This window comes from Hemicordylus capensis, chromosome 1 (assembly GCF_027244095.1).
Source record: "Hemicordylus capensis ecotype Gifberg chromosome 1, rHemCap1.1.pri, whole genome shotgun sequence".
Lineage (NCBI taxonomy): Eukaryota > Metazoa > Chordata > Lepidosauria > Squamata > Cordylidae > Hemicordylus > Hemicordylus capensis.
In genome coordinates, this window is record NC_069657.1 from 385,998,864 (window position 1) to 386,013,192 (window position 14,329).

A 14,329-nucleotide genomic window follows, 5' to 3' on the forward strand; every position below is an offset into this window, starting at 1 on the left:
CAATCTATCCCTGGTCCCCAAACTCAAGCACACACATTCGATATGGTCCGATACCCTAACAGGGACCCTGGTAAGGGAGATGTTATAGACCACAGCCACTCCACATCCCCGCCCACGTCCCCTCACCTGCTCCTCTACAGAATATCCTGACGGGAGAAGCTGGGACCAGACTGGACCACTAGCCTCCCCCAACCAAGTCTCAGTAATACACATCAGGTCAGCCCCTTCATCCATGATCAAATCATGGATGAGTTCTGATTTATTCTGGACTGACCTGGCATTGCAGAGGAGCAAGGTAAGGTTATGTGGGATGTTGGCAGTGCTCCCCGAGGTCAAAGAGTGGCAGGACAGCCGGAAAGGGGAACAGCTACTAGATTTCTGACCACCCTTCCCCTAGAACAGCCTGCTGACCTGCCAACATTTCTTCTTCTATTCCCCAACACCACCGGAATAGCTGCCCCACCTTCAACGAAGGCACTCCCTGGATCCCCATCTCCAGACAAACCCACAAACATTACAACTTCAACCCAACCTCAGCACCACTTTAAACAGAAGCCCCACTATTGAATGCCTCCCTCTATACAAATGTTTGGACAAAGTGTCCAGCCCTCGCCCTCATTTCTCCCCCGAGGTGGCTCCCCTAAAGGGGCAACCCCCTTTGGTGTCACCCCTTCGGTGGCAACCCCACCAGTGGTGGGCCCGCCGCCACCGGCAGTCTTCCTATATAGGCTGAGCAATAAACTCAGCAGGTGGAACCAGGAAAACTGCCCAGGCACCCTTACAGCCCCAGTCTTGCAAAGCCTCTCCGCAAGCAGTCCTGGGGGGGAAGCAGATGGCAACCAGGGAGGGCAGAGGAGAAGAGGCAGGCACCCCAGTCTCACACCCTGGGGGAGATGGTATCCTCTTCTCCAGCAGGCTTCTGAGGGCTGTGGCCACCGGCAGTCTTCCTATATAGGCTGAGCAATAAGCTCAGCAGGTGGAACCAGGAAAGCTGCTCAGGCACCCTTACAGCCCCAGTCCTGCAAAGCCTCTCCGCAAGCAGTCCTGGGGGGAGGCAGATGGCAACCAGGGAGGGCAGAAGAGAAGAGGCAGGCACCCCAGTCTCACACCCTGGGGGAGATGGTATCCTCTTCTCCTCTTCTCCAGCAGGCTTCTATTATGTAATTACATAATACATAATAAATTACATAATTTATATTATGTATATATTTATTCAGTTTCTATACCGCCCTTCCATACCTTCTGGATTCTAAAACTTTATAGTTTTAGCTTGGACTTTTAACTTGTTTAACTTAAATTTGGTTAACTTTATTCATCTTATTTTACAGGGTATCTTTTTATTATGTTGTGAGCTGCCCTGAGCAATTGTGTACTAGAGGGGTGAGGTATAAATACTTTTTAAAGAAAGAAAGAAACAAACAAACAAACAAACAAACAAAAAATTAGTAACTTTATCTACGAGCTGAGATGAACTTATTCTATTGTCTCATAGGAACAGGTTATATTAAGGCTCTAAGTTTTCATATGCTTTGTCCCTGCTTCTTTTCAAAGAACAATCACAGGTAAATGCACTGAGCAATGCCACCTAATGGCACAGCAGGGAAGTAACTTGCCTAGGGAGCAAGAGATTGCTGGTTCGAATCCCTGCTGGTATGTTTTGCAGATTATGGTAAACTTCTATATTGGGCAGCAGCGATATAGGAAGATGCTCATGCACAGAGCCTGACCACCAGTGGCCGGTGCGCAGCTGTGGCCCCGCTCACCCCACCCCCTGCATCAGATGCGGGGGATGTCAGATGCGGAGGCATGGTCTGGCTCCTGAAAGGAGCCCCGTGGCTCCATTCGGGAGTTGGGAGTCAGGCCGGTGCTGTGCTCACAGTGCCAGCCATTTGTGGAGGGGGAGGCAATAGTGGCAAGTAAGGGACAGCTGAGATGTGCAGGCAAGCAGTCGTTCCTTCCCTTTGGTGAATGGGGAGAATGCAATGTGGGTGTGGTGGCAGCAGCTCTTTCTCCTCCTCACTCTTGGAGGGTAGATGGAGCTGCTGATTCTGTCGTCTCCCATCTGCTGAGCAAGAGAAGAGAAGAGAAGCATTCCCATTTCCGTATGAGAAGACACATGGGAGAAGGCAGCAGCAGCACAAAAGACAGACAGTGCTACTGTCTCCTTCCAAGCCCCCTACTATAGTATATGGGCCTTTTGAACTGGCCATATTTGTCTGTGAAGCTGCCTTATATGACCCAAAACACTGCTCCATATAGCTTGGTATTGTCTATTATAACTGACAGAAGCTCTCCAGAGTTTCAGTCAGAGCAAGGGCAGAGTCACCATTGTGCAAACGGGTTCAAAAAACCCAGACCGCCAATGGAAAACACCACCAAAGCCCGCAGGGGTGTGTGGTTCGGGCTCCGGAGCACCCCAAATGAGCTCTCCCCCACTCACACCCAGGCTCCGGAGAGCCTGGATGAGCTCTCCCACTGTCCATTTCATGCAGCGTTTGCTGCCTGACAGCCTTTATTTTCCTTTCTCTCCCTCCAGCGAGGGAAAGAGAAATAAAATGCTGTCAGGCAGCAGGCGCTGCCTGAAATAGACGGGGTGGGGGAGCTCGCTTGGGCTTTCTGGAGCCCGAGCCACACCCCCTTTCATGTGATGTCACAATGCACAGGGCATCACTAGAAGGGCTGCCGGGCAGGACAGGTCACAAGCTGCTGTTGGGCTGGCTCCACGCCTGAGTCAGAGGTCTTTCCCAGCCTTACCTGGATATATCCGGGACTGAATCTAGGACTTCCTGCATTTAGAGCATGTGCTTTGGAGATTGATTACAATTTCCAAAGACAGACATTAACTGGGTTTTCAGATAAAATGTTTAAAACAACTTCTCTTTTGTATATCAACTTAAAACAAAAATACTTTAAGCTCACATGAGAAAAATAAATTTCAGACTACATGGTATATTGAATGGGTTGTGAGATTTAGAGTCTTGGAGATATTGGCAGTGAATAGTGTTTCATGTTTATGCATGAACATACAAATACGGCATTATGATTTTTGTCTGGCCTTACCAATACAATACAATGTAGACTTTGTTCCTGTGAACATAGCCAGAGAATGCTCTTTTTCCCATTATAGATCTTGTTAGCTCCTGGTTTTTCTATTGCATATGAATATTGTCCCCCACCCAAAAAATAAGTTTTGTTTGTTACCTCTTACCGACAGTTATTTTGACAGTTCTTTTCTGAGAGTCCATCCTCATCTTCCCCGACAATATCCACAGCCGAAAATATCAGCGCAACCAGAATTGCAAAGCAGCAAACCAGTGCAAAGATCACAATGCATTTTTGCTGGGACTGAAAGAGATTAAGGAGATTAAAATGGAGATAATAAAAATGCTAGGAAGTGAAGTGATCTTCGCATACTTATAAAAACCTAATAGAACCTGTGAATATATCACCATAAATGTTACTATATGATCTTTTTATAACAGAGTTTCCTTCTAAAATCCATTTGAATTGGTCCTGAAAGTTACCAAACCCCACCCCACCCCTGCCCCCACAAAACATATACCACAAAAAATAGTATCATAAGGCTAACAGAAACATTTTTTCCATGATGGAAATACCATTGTTATATTAAAAATTATTTCTACATATATAAATGTTTCTTTATTAAGTATTATGGCATCAAAGTATGACATGGAACAAAGATGGTTTTTAATGAAACATACCAATCACTACAATTTTAAGGTGGAAACTGAATTACTGGCTGACATCCTAACTAATGCTTCTTCCATACTTCAAACAATAGCACGCATACAGTGCTAGAACCCATGCTAGTACAAATATTTTTCATAGCTCATCTGCACTCTGGAACTGCTCTCTTAGAGAGAAAACACATTGCTTAACCCTCAGCAATGTGTTTTCTACTCTGAGTGAGCTCTGAAAAGTATTTGTTCTCTTGCGCAACAGCACATGAATGCTTGCTCCTCAGAAAATATGGTGACCAACGTGGTGACTAGCACTTCATGGGCTCTGATGCCCATGCTTCATTAGTAAATATACAGACATGCTACTGTCTGTAAAAACAGCTATAGTATTCAAGGGAAATAAATACATGGTCTTAATTGTAAATATAATTAAATGACATTTTCTCCTTTGTTCGCATTCCTAAAGAGTTACTCTGTGTGTGCATTGGTGATTGTTGGTCATTGTCTTCCCTTTCCCCCTGCTCTTCCACTAAGAAATTAAGCCAATGTGCACAATGTGGATGCTGCATAATGAATTACGTTGCTTTTCCAAAACATATTAAACTTGTAGTGTGTGTATGTAAAACTTAAAAGTAGTCATTGGGACCCTGATCAGGATTGGAAAAGTGGTGTATGGGGAGTTTGGCACCCAATTTGTGATGGAGGTGAGAAGGAAGCTTCCGTTGATACCAATGGAAGATTTCCTCCCACGGCTAATAACTGCTTCAGGGGCATGCTCAGGGATAGTCCATGCTATGTTGCTCTCTAGACAAAAGGACAAGATGTCTCTCCCCACCCCCGCATCTGTGGGTAGGTGCTTAGCAGGCCATGCTGCCAAGCCAATGGCCATGGCATGTGAGCAGTCTCGGTTCATGCTTGGCGGCATGACCAAGTCAGGCAGTGGCAGCAGTGTTCTTAGTTCACACAGCGGAAGCGATAAAGGAAAGAAGAGGTGCACCAGCTGGGCAAGGAAGGGAAAATGAACATGCCCCAGTGGGGTGAGGAAGGGCAGTGGCAGCAAGAGAGCAGGGAGACCCATGGAATGGTGCTATTGGAGGGGGCTGATGCCTGCCACCCCTGCACCCTACCTTGTTTCTGAACCTGGGGCAACTGCCTCATCCCATCTCAGAAAAGAGCCACCCTTGGGCATTATTATTATTTTTTCAGGACTACATAGTAAAGGGTTAAATGCCCCCTCCTCATGTACTGCACTCCAGGCAACCCTCATGGCTGCAATTTACAGAAAAAACTGACACAGGGCCAAACTACATGTTTAACGTAACAAGGCCTTTCACACAATCATCTGGGGGTGTTTTGAGAGGAGGAAGAGCTCCTATTTGGTTTTCCACAGATGAGCAGAACCTCCTTTTGGGTCTACAAACTTAGTACCCACATTATCATGGCAGCCATGATCTGGAAGCATAGCAGGTTCTCCAAGGATCAAGAGAGGCTTCCCAGTATGCATTGTGCTGCCTGGAGATGAGAAAACATCACGTATTAGCTATCCTCTGATTGGCCATGAAGGATCTGAAGGCAGGCCCAGCTGTATTGAAGGCATCACCAACAAAGGACCCAAGAGTGTGCGATGCAGAACAGCACATACACAGATAGCAGCCCCTCTAGCCACAGCTCTCGGTTACAAACATGGCTGCTCACTCTTGGGGATTCCTAGAAATGGCAAATGCACCCTCACAACCAACAGGTATATCACAGGTAAGTTTTGGTATATCACAGGTAGCAGGCAGAGGGAGGTATGGCGGTGGGAGTTGGACAGGCCATTACAGGGGGAAACAGTCCAGGCAATTGAGGCCTGTTCCTTTTCCCGACCCTTCTCCCAACCCTCTGACCCCAGGGAGCTCTGAGAACTAGGAATGTGCACAGACCAGTTCGGAGGCCATTCTAAAGGCCTCCAGACCGGTCCGGTCACGGGGTGGTTTTGGTTCGGAAGGGTAGTTTGAGGGGTTCCATTAAGGGCGGGGGGGGCTTTACTTGCCCCTCCCGCGCTTTCCACACTCTGCTGCTGTATTTACTGTAAAAATTGCTCCTCCGATGGCTCCTCCTCCGATGGCTGCTCCGTTTTTAAAAAATGGCTGCCCCCTTGAAGCCCCGGCCCCCTGCTGCTGCTGCCCTCTTGAAGCCCCCTCCCGCCTCCTTAAATCTCACCCGGGCCCCGAGATGACTCTTCAGAAGCGGGCGGCGGGGAGATGTCCTCCCGCCCCCTTCCCTGCCGGGCTCAGGCTGCAAAAGACTTTAGGAAGGCTTCTGCGCGCGCACGCGCAGAAGCCTTCCTAAAGACTTTTGCAGCCTGAGCCCGGCAGGGAAGGGAGCGGGAGGACATCTCCCCGCCGCCCGTTTCCCTGCCGGTCTGCCAAAGTACTTTTACTTTTGCAAAAGTAAAAGTACTTTTTGCAAAAGTACTTTTACTTTTGCAGACCGGCAGGGAAACGGGTGCCCGTTTGCAAAAGTAAAAGTACTTTGGCAGACCGGAAGGGAAACGGGCGGCGGGGAGATGTCCTCCCGCTCCCTTCCCTGCTGGGCTCAGGCTGCAAAAGTCTTTAGGAAGGCTTCTGCGCGTGCGCGCGCAGAAGCCTTCCTAAAGTCTTTTGCAGCCTGAGCCCGGCAGGGAAGGGGGCGGGAGGACATCTCCCTGCCGCCCGCTTCTGAAGAGTCATCTCGGGGCCCAGGCGAGATTTAAGGAGGCGGGAGGGGTCTTCAAGAGGGCAGCAGCAGCAGGGGGCCGGGGCTTCAAGGGGGCAGCCATTTTTTTTAAACGGAGCAGCCATTGGAGGAGGAGCCATCGGAGGAGCAATTTTTTCAATAATTACGGCGGCAGAGTGTGGAAAGCGCGGGAGGGGTAAGTAAAGCCCCCCCGCCCTTAATGGAACCCCCCACCCCAGTGCCGGACCGCAGCTTCGCGGTTCCGTGCACACCCCTACTGAAAACACTCCCTCGAAGATTAGAGTGCTGTTGCTAAATGCCAGGTCAGTTAATGCAAAAACTTCTCTCATCCACGATTTGATTGTGGATGAGCATGCTGACCTGGTATGTGTGATGGAGACCTGGTTGGATATGCTGGGCAGGGTTGGTCTCTCTCAGCTCTGTCCTCCAGGTTTCCAGATTGTGCAGCAGCCCCACCTTGAGGGTTGGGGAGGAGGCGTTGCAGTTATCTTTCGAGAGACCCTCCCCGTTTCCAGGTGCCTGGTCAGGCAATCTCAGAATTTTGAGTGTTTGTCCTTGAGGGTCGGCCTCCGAGATAGGCTGGAGATTCTGCTGGTGTACCGACCACCCCGCTGCACTTCAGTCTCCCTACCTGAGCTGGCGGGGGTGGTCTCGGAGGTGGCCTTGGGTTCCCCCAGGCTTATGGTTTTGGGGGATTTCAATGTCCACACTGAGGCCCCCCTAGTGGGTGCGGCTCAGGAATTCATGGCCTCCATGGCAACCATGGGCCTGTCTCAGTTGGTATCGGGCCCTACCCACGTGGCAGGACACACTCTGGATCTGGTTTTTGCCGACTGGGAAATAAATGATCTGGAGGTGGGGGAATTTGAGACGACTCCCTTGTCATGGACAGATCATCATCTGGTGGGGTTTAGTTTGACTGCTCCGTCTGCCCTCTGCAGGGGTGATGGGTCAATTAGGATGGTCCGCCCCCGGAGGCTTATGGATCGGCGTGGATTCCAGACAGCTCTCAGGGAGTTTCCAGTGTCCAGAGCTGGTGACCCTGTCGAGGCCCTGGTTGATCTCTGGAATGGAGAGACGGCCCGGGCTGTTGACACGGTTACTCCTAAACGCCCTCTCCGGCTTGGTGAAGCCCGATCTGCTCCTTGGTTTTCCTTGGAGTTTAGGGCGAGGAATTAACACGGACGACGGCTGGAACGACGCTGGAGGAAGAGTCGTAATGAATCCAACCGAACACGGGCTAGAGCCCATTTTAGGGACTACGCCATGGCGGTGGGGGCGGCAAAGAAATGCTTTTTCTCTGCCTCCATTGCGTCTGCTCAGTGCAGACAAACAGAGCTGTTTTGTGTGGTAAAAACCTTGCTCCACACATCCCCCCAGACAATGGGGGAGGAGTCATCTAAGCTCTTTGTGATCAGTTTGCCTGTCACTTTGCAGATAAAGTCGCTCGCATCCGTGCTGACCAGGACTCCAGAGTTTTGGCAGTTCCGGCAGACGTGCCTCTGGTACCATCTGGTCCCGTTGTGTTGGATTCTTTTCGGTTGGTGCGGCCTGAGGATGTGGACAAGATCCTGGTAGATGGTTGGAGGTGATAATTAATGCTTCATTAAGGGAGGGCAGGATGCCATCGTGCCTCAAGGAGGCGGTGGTAAGACCACTATTAAAAAAGCCCTCCCTTGATCCCTCCAACCTGGATAACTATAGACCTGTGTCTAACCTGCCCTTCTTGGGCAAGGTGATGGAGCGTGTGGTGGCGTCCCAGCTGCAGAGGATCTTGGATGATACGGGTAATCTGGACCCTTTTCAATCTGGCTTCCGCCCCAGGTATGGGACTGAGACTGCCTTGGTCGCTCTAGTGGATGACCTACGCCGGGAACTAGACAGGGGGAGTGCGTCCCTGTTGGTTCTGCTGGACTTCTCGGAGGCGTTCGATACCATCGACCATGGTATCCTTCTAGGCCGCCTCTCGAGTATGGGAATCGGAGGCACTGCGTTGCAGTGGTTCCGGTCCTTTCTTGAGGGGAGGGTCCAGAAGGTGGTGCTGGGGGACTACTGCTTCGCCCCGTGGCCATTGGCCTGTGGGGTCCCGCAGGCTTTGGGGTCCAGCAGGCTCCCCCATGCTGTTTAACATCTACATGAAGCCGCTGGGAGAGGTCATCCGGGGACTTGGACTGAGTTGTCAGCAATATGCGGATGACACTCAGCTCTATCTCTCCTTGTCATCTGATCCTAGGGATGCGGTGGATGTCCTGAATTTGGGGGCTGGAGGCCGTGATGGGTTGGATGTGGGCTAATAAACTGAAACTTAATCTGGATAAGACGGAGGTACTGTTGGTCAGTAGGAGAGCCAATCAGGATGAGGAGATTTTACCGTTTCTGGATGGGGTTGCACTCCCCTTGAAGGAGCAAGTACGCAGCTTGGGGCTACTACTGGACCCGGCTCTGCTTTTGGAGGCTCAGGTGGAGGTGGTGGCCAGAGGCTCAGGTGGAGGTGGTGGCCAGGGGTGCCTTTGCACGGCTTCGGCTAGTGCGCCAGCTGCATCCCTTTCTCGAGAAGGTAGATCTGGCCACGGTTACCCATGCCTTAGTCACGTCGCGGCTGGATTACTGTAACGCGCTCTACGTGGGGCTGCCCTTGAAGAATATCCAGAAACTGCAGCTAGTGCAAAACGCGGCAGCTAGGGTTTTATCCAGAGCTGCCCGTTGGGAGCACATCACACCCATTTTGAAAGAGTTGCACTGGCTGCCGGTTAGTTTCTGGGTCCAATTCAAGGTGCTGGTTTTGACCTTTAAGGCCCTTAATGGTTTGGGCCCGGGGTATTTGAGGGACCGCCTGCTCCCAAGGGTTGCTGCCCACTTGATGAGATCCGGGTGCCGACAATGAGGGAGGCCCGGCTGTCGTGCACTCGGGACAGCCTTCTCTGTTGCTGCCCCCAAACTTTGGAATGCTCTCCCAATGGCCATTCGCTCCTCGGACTCCATCACAGCTTTTAGAAAGCTTGTTAAAACTTGGCTTTTTATCCAGGCTTTTACATAATCATTTTTACTGCTGCTTCTGTGTGTTTTTACCTGTTGTATTGTTTTTATGCTAGTATTTTATAGATTTTAAATTTGGTCTGTTTTTATATATTTTTTAGCTTAATATTTAACTTTTTAACTTTTAAGTTAAAAGTTTTAACTTTTGTAAACTGCCTTGGGGTTGTCTTTTAATGAAAGGCGGTATATAAATGCAACAATAAATAAAATAAATAAATAAAACATACTGAGAGAGGACAGCTCCTCTTTCCCTCCTACCTTAGTAAATAATGATGCCCAGAAGCTGGGCTACCCACATTTGAGTCAGCTGGGTTGGAGAGATTTGCATGGGTTCACATGAGCATTAATAGCTGTGTTTGTTGTCTCCTACCTTCATCATGATGATAGCGTGAATAGCCCTAGTGTGTGATTTGGCCAGCAGTTTTCCACTTTGACATAACACAGTCATCAATTTACATAAAGTACCATGAGGAGTGTATACTTTCTTCCAAAAGGAGAACTGGAGCTACCTGATCTAGCTCAGGAATATGCATACAGAAGCAATTTTCCACACATGCATCACTTGCTGGATCAAAAGGCATAAATTGGCATAAAGGCATAAATTGGATGTGCACCCAAATGTTACCTCAGTAGTCAGAGATTGTGGATATTGTCTATCCGCACTTCATTGCTTTCAGTGTAATCTGCATTCAGATCAAAAGTGCATCCCCACTAGGCCCAGTTCCCACTGCCAGCTAGGGGTAGAGAGCAAGTGAGTAAGCAGGTGGTGGTGTCTGCTGCTCCTGTTTCTCCTTTCCTGCTCAGAGAGGGCAAAATAAAGAGCAGCAATGGCAAGACAGAGCACAAGGGCTAGAAGGCTCTGCTGGCCAGCACCTGGCACTGCTAAGTGGGCAAAAGAGCACCTTTTTAATTAGTGGCTCCCTTATATTTAGTGTGTGGAGGGGTAGTAGTTGCCTCTATTCATTCCAGCATAATATCTTTTCTAGAGGTTCTTTGCTAGTATCTCCTGTTGGTCTTTTTTGTTTTTAGACTGTGAGCTGCTTTGGGAAAAGAACCATTATTTCATTTACTTTACTATGTACATAGAGAGTTTTCTTGTTGAAAAGCAGTATATAAATATTCTAAAACAAAACAAAACACCAAAACAATAATAATGCCAACCTCTGATGACCACCATGGATTTTAAGCTCCAATTGGCAGCCATTCTTTTTTGACTGCTGAAAATGTAAGAACCTGGCACCTACCCATACTCTCAAAGGAATAGATCTTAGAAGCTATTTCTAAATGATGTAAAAATCATTTGCAATTTTTTTAAAACTCAGTATGGCTATGTTCAAATACAGGACTGTATTTTTAAACAAAACTTCAAAGATGGTGAATGGATTACAAATAGCTTTACCAAACAGACGAACAACATACCAATATCAACTAAATACCTGATGTGTTTCTCTGGAATTCATTATTTTCCAGCTCAAACTACCTTATGCTATTTGAACTTCCTGTGCATAATTCAGCAAGAAGTTTTTATAATTCATTGAACTACTGAGTTTCCCGATTACAACTGAATTAACAATGAAGGTCAAGTACTGGGTGCAATCAAAGTCCATATAAGCTAGTGAACATTCTGTAATTTATTACAGTTGATGTATTCATATGCTATTCAGAAGTAACATAAGTTATACTTAAGAGGGATCCTATCAGATCTAATTATTAAATCAGTAAATTAATGGCACTAAAATAGTCATTGCAATTCAGAATTTGTATTGCACCGGTTTGCCTTATGCTTTCTGCACTTTTTTTCTCCCTCTCCCCTGATAAAGGCATTAGCCAAACAAAAAGTAACTGGAAGTCATATTTTTGTAGGGCACTAGTCAGTTGGTACCAAACAAGGTGACTATCAACTGCAGGCCAAATTTAGCTCACAGAGAAATTTGTGAAGCTCCCTTGAAAAATGTCAGTAGCCTTCTAGAAATTCTTTTAACTTTCCTTGAAATTCCTCAGATATTGTGCCCAACAAGTCATCTCCAAATGATTTCTAATTCTGTCTGAGGCAAAATTCAGTGATAATTGTATCCACAGTCTCCCGCTTGGCAGGAAACATAGGCATTAGGGCATTCTTTGTACCTAAGAAAGACAGATGTAAATTTTGCAAGCAATTTCAAGTGTACCTAGTTCAAGTGTACACAAAGCAGCCAAACTGAATGCATCCTATCAGTCCCATACTATGGCGTGGAGGTGCTTGTCAATCCACCACTTTTGCAGTCCCATGCAGGAAGTAAATCCAGAGGTGCACCTAGGGAATTTTGGAGCCTGGACCTAAAGGCCTTTGGAGGCCCCCTGCTGCAAGTTAAGCATCATTTTTAACATGTAGGTTCTTGAGGGCACAAACCACACCACCTGGAACAGAATAAAGAGGATTTAGGAGCCCCCAGGGGTGCGTGAAGGCCCTGGACTTCGGCCCCAGAGTGCCTCTGGGTAAAACAGGAAGTTTATCAAGCTCCAGTAGATCAGTTTTCATGGCTGGTGGGTTGCATTCAGGTTAGTGACAAAGAGTGGCTCCAGGGCGGGGGGAAGTGCCCCTCAGACAGTTTGCCCCCACCTGCCCCCCTTTTGTATTTCAGAAATCTAATATCCACCCATAAATGCACTTTGTATTGGAGATGCAGCTCCTGCATGGCATCTACTCTTAAAACTAGCAACCCTTTTGGCCACTAGGATCACTGGGGTAGAGGCAGACAGTAAGGGCATTCTCTCTCTGACCATAATTTCTCGACTCTGATTCCCCTTTGTTAGACTGATAGAAAACAGGTTTCATTCTCTCACCGGAGAGAGAGACTTCTGTCTTCTTCCTTCTCTCTTCCTGTATGTAGCTAGCAATGAGGCATGTAGGTCTTAAGCAGGCCTGCTCAACTTAGGCCCCCCAGCTGTTTTTGGACTACAACTCCCACAATCCCCAGCCACAGTGGCCAATAGCCAGGGATTATGGGAGTTGTAGGCCGACAGCTGTAGGAGGGCTGAAGTTGAGCAGCCCATGTCTTAAGCAATCTCCCTGATGGATTTCCTAAAGAAACTAATGTATTTAGGACTCTAAGTCCATGTTTCCAGACAATATTAATTAGCAGTGCTCTCCTTACCTGTGCACTTCCACTGTAGCTAGGGCAGATAAAGAAATCTTCCCTCTGAGCTCTCTAACAGTTTGCCCCTTCGGTGTTCGCCCCCATATTCCTCTGATGCCACCACTGCTGGTGACTCAAAAGTTTTGCAAACCTGACCTAGTTCATTTTTTGCATCCAGCAGATTCCAGTCTTATTAATATCTCCAGTTTTCAAATTACTAGTCCTGTATGTCCTGGAGGGCACAATGATGCCCCGACTTCAAAATAGGCTTGAAATAATGTGAGTTGTTTTCTGATTTAGGGGAGAGGGAAATAATTAATTCAGCCAAGCCCATTCTTAATTGAGATGGAAGAGAGTTCAATCATCATGAATTTCTAGATAACATTCTTCTCAGCAATATAGTGAGTAATGAGTTTTAATATCTACATCCCTTCATGAGCCATGTTTTATAGAGAATATCTAGTTAGCATTTCCTTGCCATATGACCCATATGGCAAATTATGCGCTGTGGCACCTAACAGCAACACTGATTGGCAGCAGATCCCCCAAAGTCCCTCAATACTGCATATTGCCAGTACAAAGGCATTTTCTCACACAAAAAAGAGATATCTGTGACTCGAATTGCCACACAGTAAAGAATGCATGATATTAGAATGCATGATAAAGCACAGCAATACTGACAATGAAGTAGCAGCACTCCCAGTGACGATGGCGAATATTTATATATGATGAATATTTATATACTGCTCTTCAACAAAACTTCCCCAAAGCAGTTTACATAGAGAAATAAAAATAAAGATGGATCCCTGTCCCCAAAGTGCTCACAATCCAAAAAGAAAAATAAGATAGACACCAGTAACAGCCACTGGAGGGATGCTGTGCTGGGGCTGGGTAGGGCCAGTTGCTCTCCCCCTGCTCAATAAAGAGAATCGCCACTTTAAAAAGGTGCCTCTTTGCTCAGTTAGCAGGGGAAATTTGTTTTCACATTTGCTTATAATATATGTGTATATTATTCACATTTGTCTATAATATACAGAACACAATGTTGAGACAAAGAAAAATGCATTCTCTTTGTAAAGGAGAAAGGAAATGAATCTTTAACCATATATATTTTTCTGACCATGTTTTAAAGAAGACGAAGGGAATCGGAAGGGAGATTCTAACAAGATTTTATACAAAGCATTTCCGTTGCCTTGAAGTTTTTTGTTAGTGTGAATATGCTTGACAAAAGAATAGGAAACAAAATTGAATGTGGAAGAGACACAACTTTTGATAATAGTTCTAATTATCACTGTAACAGAGGCGTATCTAGGGAAAATAGCGTCTAGGGCAAGCACTGAAATTGCGCCCCCTGTCCAAACATCTGACACCCATCTTTCAGATAACTTTACCATAATATCAGCTGAAAAATACAAGTCAAGCTCGTTAATCTTTTAATATTTCAAAAACTATTTAGCAGTGGACATAGTCAGACCAAAAAATGCTGGAAAACTACGCATTTCAGTATGCTGGGGCTCATGAAATACCCAAATAACATGTGGAGGTGTACTTGGAAAACTAAACAGAATTGCCTGTCTAATTCTCTACTGTGCATTGTAGCATCACTATTACATAAGTTTTAAACATAAATGGAAAATTTGGCTTTTCCCAGATACTCTGAAAATAATTAAAGAATATGCAGCGTAAACTGTGTCACTGCTTGGAATATATTCTAGTATTTCCGAAAGACAGTTAAAATGAGAGAAAGAGAGCAAGAAA

The 14,329-nt window shown here is 46.8% G+C and overlaps 1 protein-coding gene across 10 annotated transcripts in view; it reads right to left on the reverse strand.

Moving 5' to 3' along the window:
- PLD5 (phospholipase D family member 5) overlaps window positions 1-14,329 on the reverse strand; it is a 208,248-nt gene that overhangs the window by 99,832 nt on the left and 94,087 nt on the right. For 5 of the 10 annotated variants that reach the window (XM_053301478.1, XM_053301451.1, XM_053301441.1 and 2 more), the window contains exon 2: window positions 3,209-3,345. In XM_053301478.1, the coding sequence (XP_053157453.1) occupies window positions 3,209-3,345 (137 nt within the window). Of the gene's footprint in view, window positions 1-3,201; window positions 3,346-5,133; window positions 5,214-5,770; window positions 5,783-12,278; window positions 12,487-12,589; window positions 12,805-14,329 lie in introns of those variants that run through there. The other 5 variants (XM_053301517.1, XM_053301506.1, XM_053301460.1 and 2 more) reach the window with 4 other exon arrangements.